Source organism: Heterodontus francisci, chromosome 12 (genome assembly GCF_036365525.1).
Source record: "Heterodontus francisci isolate sHetFra1 chromosome 12, sHetFra1.hap1, whole genome shotgun sequence".
In the NCBI taxonomy this organism is placed as follows: Eukaryota; Metazoa; Chordata; class Chondrichthyes; order Heterodontiformes; family Heterodontidae; genus Heterodontus; species Heterodontus francisci.
This window is the reverse complement of record NC_090382.1, coordinates 36,247,867-36,268,564: the sequence shown is the minus strand read 5'-3', so window position 1 is coordinate 36,268,564 and position 20,698 is coordinate 36,247,867. Positions and strand designations below refer to the sequence as shown.

At 43.2% G+C, this 20,698-nt stretch overlaps 1 protein-coding gene across 5 annotated transcripts in view; it reads right to left on the bottom strand.

The window, feature by feature from the left end:
- LOC137375819 (semaphorin-4B-like) overlaps positions 1-20,698 on the bottom strand; it is an 88,819-nt gene that overhangs the window by 15,665 nt on the left and 52,456 nt on the right. For 4 of the 5 annotated variants that reach the window (XR_010976065.1, XM_068043318.1, XM_068043317.1 and 1 more), the window contains exons 10-12: positions 16,230-16,313; positions 12,175-12,394; positions 2,153-2,262 (exon numbers count right to left, since the gene is read on the bottom strand). Coding sequence is in view for 4 of the 5 variants with exons in the window: in XM_068043318.1 (XP_067899419.1) it covers positions 2,153-2,262; positions 12,175-12,394; positions 16,230-16,313 (414 nt within the window). In the remaining variant the exon portion in view is untranslated. The remainder of the gene's footprint in view (positions 1-2,152; positions 2,263-12,174; positions 12,395-16,229; positions 16,314-20,698) is intronic. The other variant, XM_068043316.1, reaches the window with a different exon arrangement.

Sequence of the window (20,698 nt, the reverse complement as noted above, 5' to 3'; positions counted from 1 at the left end):
CAAAATGTTCAGACTTTTCAGTAACTGAAAAGGATTATTCTTCAATAATTGTTGAAAATCTTTTCTTGTGTTTAAATGCAGCTGATTTCCACAAGATTCATTTGCACTAAAATGGCCACAATCAACATTTACCCCTTTTACACCAGCAAATAGAGTACGTATAATGGATACATTTTTAATCTTAGGTTCAAAGGGCAACACTGAGCAGAGGTTGTGATATAAAGGAGAAATATCATTGGGGCATGAAAAAAGTGTGCTTTTATTTAACAAAGTGACTCCTGACAAAGCAGCCCAGTGCAGACGTCATCAGAGCACTCCCAGCTTCACACATGTGCAGAATGGAGTCTTGCTGTCAGTATGGTGCTACGTCAGCACCTGACTTGCCATGACTAATTTGCGCATGCACGTGAAAACATCATCGCGTACTGCAACGTTTACTCGCCGCTCGCTCGCCGCCTCACCACATCCCCCCCCCTCAGCTGCTTGCTCCCCGCATCACCTCCCTACCTACCTGTGGACCACTTGCTCCCCGACTCGCTGCTTCCTCCCCTTTGCTCTGCTTCTGCTTCTCCACTCCCTCCCTGTTCTGGTCCCTGCTCCCACCCCTTCTGGTCTCCTCTCCCTTCCGCGATCGCCGCCTTTCTTCCCCTCACAGGGACAGCGGGGGAGAGAGAGATTGACAAGATAGGCAGGGAAGGGGAGGGAGACTGCGATGGAGCGGGGAGCAGAAGCGGGAGGGAGCAGGGAGCAGAGGCAGAGCAGAGTGGATGAGTAGCGAGGCTGGGAGCGAGTGGCCCACAGGTGGGGAGGGGGGGGAGTGAAGCAGGAAGCTGGTGGCCGAGGGGGGAGAATTGGCGAGGCAGGGAGCAAGCGGTGAGCAGACGGGCGCAGGAGGCAGAGGCGAAGAGCAGCGCAATGGCAGGAGGTAGCGGGGTTCTGTTGGGGTTGGGATAGAGGCGGCGATCGCAGCCACATTGGGCATTCGGGTTTCAATTGTTTTTGTGATATATTGAGCAGCGCCATCTTTACTACTGGCAGCTACCAGACGTTTGGTAGACAGTGACGTTTCAGTGCATGAGGCTGCATGAGTACTTGCACATGTGCAAGTACTGCGCCACCTACTGGTCGCATTGTCAGCAAGCATGGTTTTTATCTCATTTTCTTTGAATGCTCAGTCATCAAATTTAAGAGGATTTAAGTCCCCTCCAGTACTTCACACAAATTACAAGAAGATATTGATGAACTAGAAGAATGGACATATAATAGGCAAATTAGTTTCTACAAAGATGAGTTTGAGGTATTACGTTTTGAGAAAAAAAAAGCGGTCACATATTACTTGGAAAATAAGAATCTAAATGGGGTAGAGGAGTCAAGGGATCTGTTCGAATGAATACACAAATCACTAAAAGTTGCCACACAGGTTAACAAGGCCATAAAAAAGGAAATCCAAGCACCAGGGTTTATTTGTAGAGGGATAGAATAGAGAAGTTTTGCTATACTTGTACCAAACCTTGGTTAGACCACACATGCAGTACTGTGTGCAATTCTGATCGCCATAACATAAAAAGAATATAGGTGCACTGCAGATGGTGTAAAAAAGATATACAAGGATGAAAGCAGAATTGTGAGGTTATACCGCTCAGGAAAAAATGAACAGACTGGGTGTCTTTTCTCTTGAAAACCGAAGGCTGAGAGGTGACCTGATAGATGTCTTTAAAATGATAAAAAGTTTTGATAGAGTAGATATAGTAGAGTAATTGTGGGGAAGAACAAAACTGAAGGACGTCAATATAAGATAGTCACCAAGAAATGAAATAAGGAATTCAGAAGAAACTTCTTTACCCAGAGAGTGGTGAAGATATAAAACCCAGTATCAGATGGAGTGGTTGAGGTGAATCATGGAGATGCATTTAAGCAAAAGCTAGATAAGCATATGAGGGAGAAGGGAATAAAAGGTTATGCTAATAGAGTTAGATCAGGAGGTATGGGAGGAGGTGTGAGTGGAGCATAAACGCCAGCATGGACTGGTTGGACAGAATGACCAGTTTCTTTGCTGTATATTCTATGTAGTTTTCTATGCAATAAACCGGGCAGCTTCCTGCACCTTCAGAGACAGTTGGTTAGAAACTGAGATTCATAGTTGTTTTCATACCTGATGGTGTTCAAGGCTGTGAATGGGCTGAGCATTTTTGAATAATTTCTTCTCCTCAATGATGTGACCTCTGGAACCAATCAATGCAGCTTTGTGCAATCGTCCATCGCCTGTGGATGATAAAGACGGGATGGATTATACAATTTATAGAGCAAAGCCAGAAGGCTGAGAAAACGTCATACAGCCATTGGAGCAATACTATTCAACCTTAACCAGTCAAGCATACCATCCTTCTCCATATTATTGGCCACTTAAGGGCCTCCATTGGCCTGGGGTGGGAAGTTCACAACCTTGGAATCCTATTCAACCCCAAGCAGAGCTTCTGACCCCATATCCTCTCTAGCACAAAGTCATCCTACGTCTACCTCAGTAACATCATCCACCTCCACCCCTACCTCAGGATATCTACGACTGAAACCCTCATCCATATTTTTGTCACCTACAGACTCAAGTATTCTAATAGGCAGGGGGAGGAGGAAGGGAAAGCACACTGATTACAGAAACATTAAAGGCCAGTATAGCAGGACTCCAGTGATTAAAGGAATAGATATTAGTTTGTTTAAAGGAAAAACACAAGCATTGTTCTGTTCCTTTTTGAAATACTGTCAGTATTTTCTACAATTCTTAACAAAAGATCCACACCTGAGACATCAATTTTTTTCAGATTTGCAGCACCTGTCAGTTTTATTTTGTTTGCTTTTTGCAAACATTCAGTCATTTATTTTGGTTGTTTTCATAAAAATTAATTTTCTTCCCCCTTTTTAAACGTTAACAATTTTCTCAGCACACTTTAAGATACCAATCTCCCAAAGCCATGTGACAGATCCCAATATGTGGAGCAGCCCTTCGCTGTGCTATCCCATTCCCATTGCTGTCTAGACTTTTCTCTCCTAGGTATTACAAACTGGCAGTTTTTCCCCTCTGTTTCCCAGCCCTGAAACGCTGAACCCACCTGCCCTATTGCCATTCCAACTGAGATCAGCGACCTCAACATAGGCCAGCGATTGATCTTGTCTGATGGCTCGGCACCACACCATCTATTATAGCTATCCTCTGAGTCACTGGGGTGCTGAACTTTTTAAAAAAACTTTCCAAAGAAGGTTTTTTTTGCTAACTGGTGTAGAAAGAGATAGTGCTGTGGAACTGAGAGCATATGCAAGGAAACAGAGCTTCCTCAGGGTGGCTGGAACAACAGGTGAGACCTGTGGCTATATCGGGTTGGAGCTCTAGCTATCTGTTTGCAGATGTCCCGATCATCTCTAGATGAGACCTGGTTGACCCTGGTGCTGAACTGGAAGTTCAGTTAGGATGATTTGTATGTGAAAAATGCCACTGGCAATGACGGGGCATGAAATGCTCACTAGTTGGCTTGTTCAAGGCTAACCTAAACAGTTGGCTGGGTTATTATACATTTCAAAGAGCTGGAAGCTGTTTGCCAACCAGATACATATTTGCTTCATGAAGATTTTTACTGTGATGGTACAAATGCTAACAACTCTCGTGGTACCGTTACAGTCAGGGTTAGGCACCAACATATTGCACCACAGACATTTGACAAAATTATTGTTTCGCCAATCTAACGCCATCACAGCCAGATTTAAAATACATTTCTTCCTATAAATAAAGTAGCTATACATCAATGGACAGCAGAACAACTGTATTAGCTAGCTAGCAAGCAAGCAAAATAGTATGCAATGCCAATGTGAATTACTTTTGTTGACTGAATAGAGCTAGCTACACCATGTCACGGGGTGGTAGATGGAACTTATTGGATGAGCTCTGTGGATTCACACTGCGTCAGGAGTGCAAATTCATCCAATAAACCATGAAATTCAAGGAAATGATTGTTATTGTGGTTATTGAAGGAGAAAAATCAGCAATAGGAAGACGGATCATTTCTCACACTGCTGTTGTCACAAGACAATTTAACCCCTGATGGTCAATGTTTGTGCAACTTCTCCACCTGCTTGTTCTATGTGTCTGAAGACAGGGCAGCCAACAAAAGGGCAGTGATCTCCAAATCAGGAGAATTTTATAGGATGGAGCAGATAGTATTTCAGAAGAGTCATGAGTGGGACAGGAAGGGACAGAGATTAATGGTAGGTAGCTAAGACTAGTTTATTCATCTTGACATGCTGTTAAACTAGACCCTGGATTCTAAAATACAGAAACAACAGCATCTCTCATGGGCATTTACTCACCAAAGCTAGTGACAAAATTAGACAAACACAATTACAAATAAAGAGTGCCCTTCAGTTCATCCAATAAAGCGATTCTCTTAAATTCACTTATGTCTATCACTGTCTCTTCCGAATCAGCTCTGACAAGATAAATATTAACAAAAAGTTGAGCAGTTGTTACTGCATGTATTATTCAGTTACAAAATGTTTAGTCACTATCTATAAGATTGTACTCTAGACTAACCAATTTATGATCAAATCTCTTACCTGTTAGCAAAGTAATTATATTATACAAACAACTTTTAAATGACATTGGCCACTCAGGTTATCTGCCCTCAAACTAGATAGTAAATGATGCACATTGCAGATACTGATCTTTGACATACTTGTAAAACTTGTCCTTTAATCCAAGTCGCAGCAAAAAAAAAATCAGTTAATGGCTGTTTCTAACATGGTCATTGAAACATAATAATTTTTTACTATGTCTTCCCCGACAGATTTTACACTGCAAATGCAGCATGGATTTTGTTAAGGAATCATAGCCAGTTCATCATAGATTAATATTTATTAAAGCTATCAGTTACATTGAATTTACCAACTATTGTATATGAGTCAGCAGCATCCTGTTTTGCCAATATTACTCAGCCCCATTACATCGTATTCTTGTATTCATGAGGAACTTACAGTGCTGACTTCTGGAGATTCCTTGGGTTTTCTTGCCTGTTTTTCCCTCAATAAAAGTTCTGCAACAATGTGATTCCAAATGGATAGCAGCAGAATTGCGAAATTTATATCGAAGTAAAAGTCCAGCAACTTTCAACATGTCACTTGAGCTTGTGTCCCAAGTGAAAATAATGTATGCCAGAGCGTAGAAATCAAGACATTCCCTAAGTGACTTTTGCCATTTTAAAATTAATTTACATAACACATGCCTTTAAACTTGTGCTTTAAAATAACTTAGCTGCTAGGTTATTTTGAAACACAAAGTTAAAGGCTTTGAGCAGGGGTGTCCAACCTTTTTGGTTGGGGGACCACATTATAATTTTTGTTTTACATAGGGGGCCGGTGAGACAATTTTGGAAAAATAAAGGCATTAAAAATGTATCTTACTATTAATCAAAACAACAAGTGTGCATTTTTGTGAAGAACCTGAAATTGAGGAGACTAATTTATTTACTTACTTTTTCATCACTATGTTGGACACTGATTTAGTGAGATACCTGGCATTTTTTTTGCTTGCACGAGTAGTCAATGTCTGCCCGCACACTTGTTATAGTGATGCGGAGTGCTCCAGATAGATATCCATCTGTCAGGGGTGATCTTGATCACTCTCTCTCTCCCCTCCTCGCTCTCTTCCCCTCCCTCTGTGTCATTCCCCCTTCCATGTGTCATCCCCCACTCTCCGACACCCCTCTCTCTGTCCACCACTTTCTCTCCCTCTTTCCCTTCTCTCTGTTCCCCTCTCTCTCTCCCCCTCTCTCTGTCCCCCCTCCGTTCCCTCTCTCTCTCTTGCTGCTTCTCCCTCTCTCTCTCTCTCTCTATTCCCCCCATCTCTGTCCCCCCTCTTTCTCTGCCCCCTTCTCTCTCTCAGCGCTCTCCCTCTCTCTGTCCCCCTCCTCCGTCCCCTTCTCTCTCTCTGTTCCCCCCCCCCCCCCGTTCCCATCCTTCCTCTGACACCAGCTTCTCTGATCACCCCTCTCTCTGACACCCCTCTCTCTCTTTCCATCCACCCTCTCTCTCTCTTTGACCCTTCTCTCTCTGCCCCTCTCCATCTCTGCCCCCTCTCTGCTCTCTCCCTCCCTCCTCTGTGTCGTCCCCGACCTCCCCACTTTCTGACCTCCCCTCTCTCTCTCTTCCCCTTTTGCTATCCCCCTCTCTCTGACCCCCTCCTCTCTCTTAACCCCCCTTGCTCTCTCTGACCCCCGTATATCTCTTTGCCCCACTCTCTCACTCCCTGCCTTCTCTCTCTCTTTCTGCCCCTCACCCCCTCTCTCTCTGCCCCTCTCTTTCTGAACTCTCTCTCTCTCTGGTCCCTTCTCTCTCTGTCCTCTCTCTCTCTCTCCCCACCCCCTTCTCTGTCCCCCCGCTTTCTCTCTGACCCCTATTTTCCTACTTGAAGTGGAAGATCATCCATTATCATATTGAATAGCGGGGCAGGCTCGATGGGCTAAATGGCCTACTCCTGTTCCTATGTTCCCTCTCTCTCTCTGACCCCCACTCTATCTCTTTGCTCCACCCTCTCACTTCCCCTTCCCTCTCGCTCTCTGCCCCTCCCACCCCCTCCCTCTGCCTCCCTACCCCTCCTCTCTCTCTGACCATTGCTGAGAGCTGGAACAGATGTTAACAAACTTCAGACAGCTTCGTGGTTTTACAGCGAGCTTTTTAAAAAAAATCGGTCCCTGCCGGAGAACCCCGAAGCTGTCCCGATAGGTGCTGGGAGTGGGAACAGCAGTTTTCAAACTTCGGACAGATACGGGGTTTTCCGGCGGATTCCAATTTTTTAAAAAAGCCCGCCAGAAAACCCTGAAGCTGTCGGAAGTTCAGAAACTGCCGTTCCTGCTCTGTGCGCCTGTCATCTGTGAATAGGGAAAGGATTGTTAATGAGCATTAGATAAAGATCTGGGCTTAAAAATTCCAATTCAGCTCTGAAACTGACACTGCTATTTTTTTCAAAAACGGTTTGGTCGGAAAGAAGAAGCCAATAGGAAATTACTCATTCCTGAAATTAGCAGTCACGGACCTCAAAATTTTTTTTACCATGGACATTGGTGTTTGTGACGGACATGTTACCGACCCTTGGTTACAGTCCCTGGGGAACATTTTCCGTGCGGGCTTCTGAACCACATAACCAGGCTCAAAGTTGGATCAGAAGCCCACACTGTGTGGGAAACAGTCACTCAATGTGATTTTCCCAGGAATGGACAATTAATGGCCAGAGGGTAGGCTCACCGTTTAATTAAGAATGGCAGTGGGCTTTCAAAGTTGGAGGGCCAAGCTGAGGCCTTCTAGCTTGAAAGCAGCAGCAGGATCATGGCAGGTAAATGAAGGAGTGGGCACTTCAAAATGGAGACATCCTCTCTCCAACTTTTTCAATCTTTAAATAAAAAATGGCCTTTGTCGCCAGGCCATCAGTATTCTGGGGTGGGGAGAGCCCCTGTACAGGGCAGCCTGCAGTTACTGCTGCAAGGCTAATTAATAATCTTGTTGTAAAAGAACCTTTAGGGATGAATGACCATAATATGATAGAATTTTACATTATGTTTGAAAGTGAGCTAGTTCAATCTGAAGCCAGGGTGTTAAATTTGAACAAAGTAAATGATGAAGGTATGAGGGGCAAATTGGCTGAGGTGGATTGGGAAAATACATTAAAAGGTATGACAGTACATAGGCAATGGAGAGTCTTTAAAGAAAAATTACATAGTTTACAGCAACTATACATTCCTTCATGGCACAAAAACCCCCAAACGTAAAGGCAGTCAACCGTGGATAACAAAGGAGGTTAAGGATTGTATAAGATTAAAAGAAAAGGCCTATAAAGTTGCCAGAAATAGTGAGGATTGGGAGAATTTTAGAATGCATCAAAGGAGGTTGAAGAAACTGATAAAGAGAGAATAGAATATGAATGTAAGATAGCAAAAAACATAAAAACTGACTGTAAAAGCTTTTATAGGTATGTAAAAAGGAAACATTCGGCTAAGACAAATATTGGTCCCTTACAGGCAGAGTCAAGAGAATTTATAATGGGGAACAGAGAAATGGCGGAGAAGCTAAATGATTACTTTCTGTCTGTCTTCACTGAAGAAGATACAAGAAATCTGACAGAATTAGAGATCCAAGGGATTAGGGAGAATGAGGAATTGAAGGAAATTAGTATTAGTAAGAAGGTTGTTGGAGAGCTTGGTAAGTCCCCAGGATCTGATATTCTATTCTGTTGAAAGAGTAGCTATGGAGATAGTGGATGCATTGGTGATCAACTTCCAAAATTCTATAGATTCTGGAATAGTACCTGCAGATTGGAAAGTCACAAATGTCACCCCACTATTTAAGAAGGGAGGGAGAGAGAAAACAGGGAATTAAAGACCTGTGAAAAACAGCAGAGGTCCTAGAGGAGTATATGTGTAGGGGGGGGGGGGGTACTTAAAAAAGTAATTAGGAGAGCAAAGAGGGGGAATGAAAAAAAACACTGGTGGGCAAGATAAAGGAAAATCCCATGGAGGAGAGGCAATGGAGGACAATAACATAATCAACCCAATGAATGCTGCAGAAGTCAAGAAGGTCATAGAGTGCCACAATTGCAGTCACGTAGCACATAGTTGGCGGCTCTGCCCAGGACGGTGGACCAAGGAAGTGAACACAAAAAGTGTTTGGTGTAGATTTGGGAAATACTTCCAGTGTCTATGCTGCAGATATGAAGTGATGTTACGTAATCTGATAGCAAAGGGTAATGCAATCTATCTCCAAAGAGTTAAGCATTCCTTGGAAATTGAGAAGCCTAAAGTCTTAACTCTGCAGAATACATACAGCTGGGTTGATTTACGGAAATGTGACTATAGCGTGACCAAGACTGGGAACTTAATATTCAAGGATATTCGACATTTAGGAAGGACAAGCAAAAAGGAAAAGGAGGTGGTGTTGCACTGATAATAAGAGATGGAATCAGTACATTAGTAAGGGAGGATCTCAGATCGGAAGAACAAAATCTGTTTGGGTGGAGCTAAGAAACAGCACGGGGCAGCAAACATTGGTAGGAGTTGTTTGTAGGCCACCAAACAGTAATGGTAGTGTGGGGCATGGTATGAATCAAGAGATTAAAGAAGCATGTAGCATGGGTAATACAGTATTCATGGGTGACTTCAATCTGCATATAGACTCGGTAAACCTGATCAGCCTAATGCTGTGGAGGACGAGTTTCTGGAGAGTGTTAGGGATGGTTTTCTAGAGCAGTATGTTGAGGAACTGACTAGAGAACAAGCTATTTTAGATCTAGTATTATGTAATGAGAAAGGGCTAATTAATAATCTTGTTGTAAAAGAACCTTTAGGGATGAGTGACCATAATATGATAGAATTTTACATTATGTTTGAAAGTGAGCTAGTTCAATCTGAAGCCAGGCTGTTAAATTTGAACAAAGGAAATTATGAAGGTATGAGGGGCAAATTAGCTGAGGTGGATTGGGAAAATACATTAAAAGGTATTACAGTAATGGATAATCTTTAAAGAAAATATTACATAGCTACATAGATTAAAAGAAAAGGCCTATAAAGTTGCTAGAAATAATATTAAACCTGAGGATTGGGAGGATTTTAGAATACAGCAAAGGAGGATGAAGAAACTGATAAAGAAAGGGAGAATAGAATATGAATGTCAGCGAGCAAAAAATATAAAAATGGACTGTAAAACCTTCTACAGGTACATAAAAAGGACACGTCTGGCTAAGACAAATGTGAGTCCATTACAGGCTGAGTCAAGAGAATTTATAATGAGGAATAGAGAAATGGCAGAGAAGCTAAGTGATTACTTTGTGTCTGTCTCCACTGAAGAAGATATAAGAAATCTCCCAGAATTAGAGATCCAAGGGATTGGGGGAATGAGGAATTGAAGGAAATTAGTATTAGTAATTAGGTTGTTTGGAGAAATTAATGGGGCTGAAGGTTAAGTCCCCAGTACTGGATATTCTACATCCCAGAGTGTTGAAAGAGGTAACTATGGAGATAGTGGATGCATTGGTGATCATCTTCCAAAGTTCTATAGATTATGGAGTGGTTCCGGCAGATTGGAAGGTAGCAAATTTCACCTCACTATTTAAGAAGGGAGGAAGAGAGAAAACAGGGAACTACAGACCTGTTAGCCTTACATCAGTCATTGGGAAAATGCTAGAATCTATTCTAAAGGATGTGATAAATGGACACTTGGATAATAATGATCTGATTGGGCCTAGTCAACATGGATTTATAAATGGGAAATCATGCATGACGAACCTGTTGGAGTTTTTTGAGGATGTTACTAACTGTATTGACAAAGGGGAGTCAATGGACATGGTATACATGGATTTTCAGAAGGCTTTTAATAAAGTCCCCCACAGGAGATTGGTTCGCAAAATTAAAGCACATGGGATAGGAGGTAATATACTGACATGGATTAAGGATTTGTTAACAGGTAGAAAGCAGAGAGGAGGAATAAACGGGTCATTTTTGCGGTGGCAAGCTGTGACTAATGGAGTACCACAGGGATCAGTGCTTGGGCCCCAGCTGTTCACAATATATATCAATGATTTTGATGTGGGGACCAAATGTAGTATTTCCAAGTTCACGGATGACACAAAACTAAGTGGGAATGTGAGTTGTGAGGAAGATACAAAGCGGCTTCAAGGGAATTTGGACAGACTTAGTGAGTGGGCAAGAACGTGGCAGATGGAATATAATGTAGAAAAATGTGAGGTTATCCACTTTAGTAGGAGGAATAGATGTGCAGAGTATTTCTTAAATAATAGATTAATAAGTGTAGATGTACAAAGGGACCTGGGTGGCCTTGTCAATAAGTCACTGAAAGCTAACATGCAGGTGCAGCAAGCAATTAGAAAGGCTAATGGTATGATAGCCTTCATCGCAAGAGGATTTGAGTGCAGGAGTAGTGAAGTCTTGCTTCAATTGTATAGAACCTTGGTTAGACCACACCTAGAGTAGTGTGTACAGTTTTGGCCCCCTTACCTTAGGTAGGATATTATTGCCATAGAGGGAGTGCAATGAAGGTTCACCAGACTTGTTTCCGGGATGGTGGGACTGTCCAATGAAGACAGATTGGGGAAACTGGGCCTGTATTCTCTAGAGTTTCGAAGAATGAGAGGAGATCTCATTGAAACCTACAAAACACTTAAAGGGATAGACGGGATAGATGCAGCTAAGATGCTTCCCCCTGGTTCCCTCTAGAACCAGGGGACACAATTTCAAAATAAGGGGGAAGGCACTTCGAACAGAGATGAAGAGAAATTTCTTTACTGAGAGGGTTGTGAATCTTTGGAATTCTCTACCCCAGAGGGCTGTGGAAGCTTAGTCATTGAGTATGTTTAAAGCAGAGATTTACAGATTTCTAAATAGAAATGACATAAGAGGATATGAGGATAGTGTGGGAAAAAGGCATTGAAGTGGATGATCAGCCATGATCATATTGAATGGCGGGGCAGGCTCAATGGGCTGAATGGCCTACTCCTGCTCCTATGTTCCTGTGACAGGGAGGGCCTCTAAGCCTGCCAGGAGGCCTGGCACCTTGGTCTGCTGCCGGGAGGCCCCTCCAGGCAGCTAAACTGTACCCCGTCGCCTCTGGAAACCTGGAGGTCAATTGAAAAATCCCAGTCAGCCTCCTTCTGTATACTTTAATAGGCCCTTAACTATCTCAATTGGCTACCTGCTGCTTAATGGACAGGTAGCCCTGCCACAACCCCCATTGTCCCACCTCCCACCCCCCCATCCTCCAGGGAAATGGCCTGGGAGCAGGATGAAGCTCCCTATGTTCCGAGCCCCAGCAGGAGCTTAAAATCCAGCCCCTAGTCTTGTAGAAAAATCAGTCCAATATCTAAAGTATCAACAGTTCTAAGCCATAGGAAAACCACAGTACAACTTCTAGGTGATTTTATCGTAGGAAGATGCGAGGAAGAACAACAGAATATACAAGAGGAATGCCTTGGGCATCACAGAATCCTGCACGAGCTTGTCAAGTTCACCTTCTTTTGTTGTCAGGAAACTGCACTCATTGGCTGAAAATCCCAATGTGTATTGGCATTTCCCCAACTGCTTCATAGAACAATCACCAGGAAACCTGACTCAAAGGGTAGCTGGACAGACTCACTTGTTCCTAGGAAGAGAACAACATACGTTCCATCCAGTGAGTTCACTTGCACTGCGATGATCTCTGAATACTTTGCATTTCTAGTCACCAGCCCTGGCTGATTGTTGATTGGATGGACAGCTTCATGCACAAGAGGATGGCTTCGGCTGAAGCTCAGCACGTTATCAGGCAAAAGCAGCGAACTCTGAATTGAATGGTTTCGATGCCAGTTAGTGATGCACTGTAACAAAGAAAAACAATAAGGAACGGTCAGGATTTGACTTTTCAGTGTTACACTTACGCCCTACAGCCAAAAGGCTTGGTAGATTTTGTATGGTTCAGATGTGCCTTCAGACTGGCAATGGCATCGTGGAGATACAGACACAGTTGCTGAGATTTTATTTGGGCCACGGGGTTCTCAACCACCAGCTAAAGCGCTGTCAACAGCTCTGCGCGCCCACTCTGGGGAAGATCCGCAGAAGCAAATGCCAATTAGGCACTTAAGTGAACAGCAGTGGGTCTTCCCCGGGATCAAGGACCCTGGCGGAGGAGGTCCCACCTGCTGAGAGCTGCTGGCCAATCAGAGGCCAGCAGCTCTTTAACTGAGCAATGCCAACGCAGAGGTATTGGCTGCTTCCAGTGGAGCACTCACCCGAGGCCCTGGACCTAGGCCACAGGTAAGTCTCAGCAGGAGGAGTTTCAGGGGGTGGGGCAGGCTTTCCTGCCCTGGACTTAATTTGGGTGGAGGCGGGAAGGTGGCAGGGTCCCCCTCCCCCCACCATCCAGCCCGATTATATGCTTTCCCCGCCTCTAAACCCGACACAGGGGAGAGCATAAAATTCCCCCCAGTGTGTTTGTGGACACCTGCGTGTGCCTGAATGTACCACTTAATACACATACACAAATGGGTGTATACCTACCCAAGTATGCACATGTGTAAACTCACATGCATGTACCTGAATGCCTGCTTGTTTGTGTTTGCACTAACTCACATTATGTTATATTTGTGCATAAATGTACGCGCATGCAAGTAGTTATCTATATGAGTATATTTGTATCCATATGACACTATTTGCTGGTTTCTTTATTAGTATGAGTGCATTTCTACCCATGTGAGAGTCTGTTTGCCTGTATAGAGGAGGATAGTATGCCAAACATCGCAAGGAAACTAACATTGAATCAGGGACAGGGACACACCAAAATTAATGTAAGCAAAACAACAGTAATGAAGAAAATAATGCCATTAAACAGTGCCAAATTACCAGGACCAGCTGGTTTCCATCCCAGGGTTTTAATGGAAGTAGGTGAGTACATTGCAGATGCCCTAAGCACTGTCCCCTCTAAGCTGTGTGGCCATGCGGGCACGCAGAATCTCTAAAGTTCCCGCACAGGCCGTGCACAAGTCAGCCTCTTAAAGGTATCACGTAAAAAAGTTTAAAGGGCCTATGTACTTAAATTAGCCACGCACAACATAAAGAAAAATAAGGGGTATATTCGCCCTAACTATAATCTTGCAAAGTTCTCTCAATTCAGGAACTGTTCCTTTAGATTGGAAAATGCTTGTCATTCACTATTTAAGAAAAGTGAGATAGGGAATCCAGGGAATTATAGACCAGTTAGCCTGTTGTAGACCTGTTGTTGGGAAATTACTTGAGTCTATAATTAAGGATGGAGTGACTGAACACCTTGAAATTTTTCAGCTGATGAGAGTCAGTATGGATTTGGAAAGGGTCAGCCATACCTGATGTACACAATTGATTTTTTTTTGTAGAGGTGGCTAAAGTAGTGGACAGGGGAATGTCTATGGATATTAATTATATGGACTTCCAGAAGGCATTTAATAATGTCTCTCATAAGAGACAGTTAGCTAAAGTTGAAGCTCGTGGAATTGAAAGCATATAATTGACCTGGTTAGGAAATTGGCTGAGCAGAAGAAGGCAGTGAGTAAGGATAATGGGCAGGTACTCTAATTGGCAGGATGTGATTAGTGGTGTCCCACAAGAATCTGTATTAGGGCAACTTAGTAACTTAGATGATGGGATAGAAAGACACATATGCAAGTTTGGGATGACACAAAGATAGGCGGCATTGTAAGCAGTGTAGATGGGAGCATAAAATTACAAAGAGATATTAATAGATAAAGTGAATGAGCAAAACTATGGCAAAAGGATTTCAATGTAGGCAACTGTGAAGTATCTACTTTGGACCTATAAAGGATAGAACTGAATACTTTCTGAATGGTGAAAAGCTAGAAACAGTGGAGATCCAAAGGAACTTGGGGTTCAGGTACTGAGATCATTAAAATGTATAAACAAATACAAAAACTATTTGTCACGCCCACGCAATCCAAACTTATGAACTATAAAATGAACTTATGAAGTAAACCTGAAATGGACATTTTTCTTGAAAACAAAATCAAGTAAGAGGTCAGGTGACCCTTTCCTTGACTGCCAATACACATAGAACTACAAGAACTCTGAGCTAATTTTCATGGCTGGACAAGTATTGGAGAAATCATTGAAATATAAATGACCTTTCTGGATACATCCCTGAAAAATCATTAAAATGAAAACAACCTTGTCTGTGGAAATGGTTGCTTCTCTCCAACTAATTGGGTTAAAAATACTGTCACAGACTTTTCGACTTCAAACTCAAAATCCAAAGAATGGGTGTGAAAAGTCCTATTTCATCAAGGTAAGCTGAGGATGAATAACACCCGGACTCTATTGTCTAACAATTGCCTCATCATCAGAAACCATTTATGAGAACGAAGGGAAGAGAAACTATGGTCATATGACAAAAACTAGGTTTCTGATAAGGAGCTTTAATAAAGGTATATTTTGGGCAGACAAAGCAGATCCATCTATGCCATCGAGGAGACAGGACCCTGCCTAAAATTACTAGCTTTGAACTATATGTAGGCAGTGACTGGAGTTTGGCCTTGAAATCTCTATCTGAGAAATCGTACCAGGACTTCACCACTGACCTTTATCTGGAATATAACAGGAGCAATCTGCACCAGCACATCCATCTTTCTGAACCTCCCAAGACTTTCTTCAGTGAACAAGGGAAAAGATTATAGGCCTGCATTGTTTCAAGTCTTCACCCCGGGGAAAAGCAAGTTTAACAGAGGATTCTTTAAAATCATTAGACCTAATGCATGTTACCTTTATAATCTCTATCTTTTCTTGAGTGTGTGCGTATCTGTTTGAGTGTGAGAATGGGTGTTGTTGCGTATATTTCAGGTGTTGTATAATAAAGATTTATCTTTCTTTTTAAACTTACGAGAAAACCTGTCATTTTTCTGTTCTTAACAACTAAAGTACTCAGGGGTTAAAAAACACCTTCTAAAAAAAACGCTGTCTTTGATCAGTCAAGAAGTGACAGAGGGGCAACCATCCCCATCATCTCCCACCTGTCTGTAATGTAATCTAAAAGGCTAATGTAATGCTGACCTTTATTATCTAGAGGACTAGAATACAAGGGAGTAGAAGTCATGCTACAGCTACACAAAGCACTGGTAAGACCACACCTGGAGTACAGTGAGCAGTTTTGGGCACCACAACAAGAAGGGCATATTGGCCATAGAGGGTGTGCAATGTAGATTTAACAAAATGACATCTGGACTGCAAGGGATAAATTATACAAACTAGGTTGAATTTCCCTGTAATGACAATGTTAAGGGGTGAATTGATTGAGTTTTTTTTAGGATGTTTAAAGGAATGGATAGTGTAGCGAGAGAGAAACTTTTTCTGCTGGTGGGAGAGTATAGAATAAGCAGACATAACCTTAAAATCAGAGCCAGGCCATTCAAGAGAGAAGTTCGGAAACACTAGTTCACACAAAGGGGAGTAAAAATGTGGGACTCTCTCCCATAAAAAAGCAGTAGTTGCTAACTCAATTGATAATTTTAAATCCAACATCAATAGATTTTTGATAGCCAAGAATACTAAGGGATATGGAGCCAAGGCAGGGAAATGGAGTTTCAGCATGCTCTCAGTGAATACAGAACAGGCTCAAGGAGTTGAATGGCTCTATTCCAGTTCCAATATTCCTATGAGTGTATTTGTACTCACCGAAGAGTCTGTTTGCCTGTATGGGTATATTTGTTGGATACATATCAGAGTAGATATGGAATTGCAGTTCCAGTCATAGACGCTCTTCATGAATTTATTGACAATGGACAAACCAGAGAAAAAATAAACAAAATGTTTCATGAATTTCCATGGGCTTTTCTATGGGCTTTTTATAACATCACAGAGGACAAGTAGAGAGAAATTTATAAAACTACTTTTAAAAATGTCAGATGCCTAAAGTAGGTGCGGAAACAAGAGAGACCAAGGGGTATATCTACACAAATCGTTATTGGTGACAGGGCAGGTTGAGAAAGTTCTTAAAAAAACATATGGGATCCTGGGCTTTATAAACAGTGTTATGACCAGGTGAGAAAGAGGTCTAGGGTTCCCTCTCAGCCTTCACCCAGTCTTACCGTAACAGGGTTTAATTTTAAACACACCGTGTTTTCGCTCCCCCTTGGTGAATCCTTGTTCCCTGCTTTCCATTTGTAAGGCAAAGAAACCTGTCAAACAGATTTTCTTAGGTTTAAAGAAGAAAGGCTGAACTTTATTAAACTTAAACTCTAATTTGCATAACGCCTATGGATATACGATGCGCCCACGCTAGTATGCATACGCAATACACAAATGCAGATAGAGACAGAAAAGAGTAGACAAAATAAAGTGGAAAAATTTGAGGCAATATCTGAAGATGGTTTTGTTACTGTTCTTCGAGCTCGTTGTAGAGTCCTTGATTGTAGGTAGATCTTGCTTTTTGTTGAGACCCAGTATTCTTCTTAAAACTTGTTCAATATAGGAGACTTTTCTCTCGAGGTTCACGTCTTCAGTGGATTTGGAGTTCCGTGAGAAAGAGACGGGAGCAGACAGGAGAGGTCTTCTCAGTCCAGGGGCAAACAGTCTTTCTCATTTCAAACTGATCAAAATCCATTGTGGGTTAAGTGGACCAGGGAATAGCCCTTTGTCTCCACAAGCACTGTCTGTTAGTATGCAAATGTCCTTCTAGCCAAGTGTCTGGTGATTTTTTACCAAGTCCTTTCTTCACTCCAGCAACATTTAAAAATCAATGTTCATCTTAATATGCCTCATTCTTGGCAGGTGGGGGCCTGCATAACACCTCCCAGTGAAATGAAATGCGATTTTTAAAGACAGCATTTCATTAAAAGGGTCGAGAGAGAAAATATAAGATAGAGGGGAAAACACACGTCTCTCTCTCTCCCATTCATTCATTCATAAATCCTAAAACTTATTATAGCGTGTCTTTTCTTGGTGCCAATGTTGTTTTAACTACCCCGTTTTTGGCATCCCAGTAAACACGTGTTTTGTTTCTGGAAGTTTTTCCTTCAGTTTGCCCATTTCCATGACTGCCTCGGGTCTTTGTTCCTCCTGAGGTCTGCAAAGGGGGGTGGGGGGCGAATTAGATTTAATTAGCCCCAAGTTGGAATTTTTTCCAGGAGAGTCAGTAGTGGGCGGGACTATCCTGAACTCTCTTTCAGTGCTTTGCTGAGTCATGCAAAGGCTTTTGACTTTAGGGGATGGGTGGGTCCCTTTTTTTCTGACTGTGAGGGAAGATTTTTTGCTAATCTCCCCTTTGTCCTCTGGGACACTCCTGCCTGCAGGTATTTGTGCAGATTCTACTGCAATCCCCTGTGGCACTTTCACCCTCACAGTTTCTGTGCCCCCTAGAGGTCTTTCTTTGTTTCTGCAGGCTCCTGTAAATGATGTTAGCAACTCTGGTGGGGTGCTTCTAGTGTCTGAATTTACATTGGAGGATGTGGGGTCTAACTTTTCAAATTTTTCGGGTTTGACTGGCCGGAGTTTTCATCCGGGATTCCTCCCAGACTTCCTTTAACCTGCTGTCTTGGTCGCTTTTTCCCCTTCCCTGTCTAACCTTTTGCCAGCCTTGTGCCTGCCTGTCCCCTTTTGTTCTCGGCGGGGGTCCCTTACAGTTCACTAGCCCTCTGCTGGAGGGTCCTCCTAACACCGGTACAGGACTTAGGGGTGCAAGTTTCACTGTAGGTTGGAGTTTCTCCTCAACATGGGACATGTGGCAACTCCTGCAGTACTCCACCACATCTTTGTGGAGTTTGCCCCGTCAAACTGCTGTCTTATGCGGGCTTTGGTCTTTCGTATACCGGCATGTACAGCCACTGTAGTCTCATGGGCCCTTCTTAATATTTCACTCCGGTACATCTGTGGCACCACTAACTGGTGAACTACTGTCCACTCCTTGCTCTCAGGTCTGTGAGAAGAACTCCATTTCCTTATCAGTACCTCATTCTTTAAAGAGTAGCAATCAGGAACTCCCTCTGCTTCACTTTCGGACTGGGCAGCCTGTGCTAACTGTCGCAATACTGGGTCGGCTCGCTGAGCCTCAGCTAGGGAAAATCCATTTAATTCATTCCCTGGGTTTCCTAACTTTCCAAAGAAAGTCTCAGACAGACAGACCTGGTCATCTACCTGCAGTGCTAATTCAGTCTCCTCTGTGGGGAGCTGGTTTGATCATGGCCTGATCCACTACACATTCAGGGAAACTTCAGTCTCTGCAGACTCCTGTCACTGCCCTGTCTCTCTGACCTCCTGCAGTCTTTCTTTCACTACTGGGGGCGGGGGGGGGCTACCACCTTCACCCCCGCCAGATCATTACCAAGGTGCAGGTCCACTCCGTTCACAGGCAAACTAGGGACAATCCTTACGGTCACTGGTCCCAAAACTAGGTCGTACCCCAGGTGTCACTGGTGTACAGGTACAGGGATACACTGCCTTCCAATACCATTTACCACCATTCTGGTGTTCACTGCACTCTCTGGGGGAAAGGTCAGGCCTTTTCCCAGTAAAAGGGATCTAGTGGCCCCTGTGTCCCTGAGAATTACTATGGGCTTACTTGCCCCACTCGAGGGGTATGGGGGGTTACTCTCCCTTCAGACATAAAACCCTGATAACCTTCAGGAATCCTACTGAATTTTCCTGTACTTGTAGTAGTCAGCCTCATGGGTCTCACTCTCACTGCAGCTAAAGCCTCAGCTTGTTCTGCTGTGCTTTTCATCAGGTTCTCTTCTTCACTGAGTGGGTGTGCCCTGATTAACCCCACAGGTTTTCCCTTTAATTTCCAGAAGTCAGCTTTTAGATGACCTGCTTTATTACAATGGAAGCACACAGGTCTCCAGGTCTCACTCCTGCTCACAGCACCTTCCTTTTTGGCTCGAGGAGGACCCCCTGTGACTCCTGCTTTTATTTCTCTCCCAGGACTGCTTGGGCTCCTATCACCTTCCCACCCTTTGTCCTTTTCAGATTTGTGGGGATGATCAGGAAAGGTTTTCCCCTGGGAAGCTGCTTATAAATGAAAGCAAGCTCATCAGCCAGAATGGCTGCTTGCTGGGCTCTCTGAACCCTCTGCTCCTCTACATGGGTCTTTTTGGAGAGTGGGAGAGAGTGTTTAAATTCCTCTAACAGAATTACTTCTCTGAGATTCTCATAGCTGAGCTGTACTTTAAGAGCCCTAAACCACTGATCAAAAGCCAGCTGCTTACTTCTTTCAAACTCCAGATAAGTTTGATCAACTTACACCTTGAGGGTTCTAAACTTTTGGCGGTAGGCTACAGGTACTAATTTGTATGCCCCGAGGATAGCATTTTTAGTCAGTTCATAATTTGATGAACTCTCATCTGGCAACAGGAAATAAACCTCATGGACTTTTCCGATTAGCTTGCTTTGTAATGAGAGAGGCCAAGTCTCGGCTGGCCATTTTATCTGCCTTGCCAGTTTCTCAAAAGACCCAAACAAATTCTTCTACATCTTCCTCATTGAATTTTGGGATTAGCTGAGATAGTTTTAACAATTTTGTACCCAGCCCTGAATTACGCTTCTCCATACTGGCCATGCTTTCACTGGGGTTAGTCTGTCACCCCCTAGTTAACTCAAGACACCTCAACTCTCTGTCTCTTCGCATTCCTTCCGAAATGCTCTTTCTCTCTCCCTCTCCTGCCTTTAATTTTCTTCACGTTCCTTCTGGAAGGCTCTTTCTTTCTCCCTCTCCTGTCTCTCTCTTTCTTACTCCTGTCTCTCTCTTTCTTTCTCCTCTAATTCAAGTTTCCTCTGTTCCAATTGTATCTTTGCTAGCAACACCCTGTCGGAGTCTACTTCTAACCCTGTTTCTGCTTCTTTAGATTCAAGGAAAAAATGGTTGGCCACTAGCCTTAGGAGTTTAGACTTCCTAGCCTTGCCACATACAGTGATCCCACACTGCTCAGCCATTTTTCTCAACTCCTCCATAGACAGTGCTTTTAATTTATCACAAGTTACTTCACCCTGGCATGGGGAGCTACTAGCTTCAGTTGCAGACATGTTAGTATTCAAGCACACACAACCACAGGAAAACCTGTATTGAAACCTTTTCTCTTCTGTCTGGGATCAATTTGACTTCCCACTTCCAATTTCCTCATTTGTGGATAAAATCCAGGATGGTAGCATCC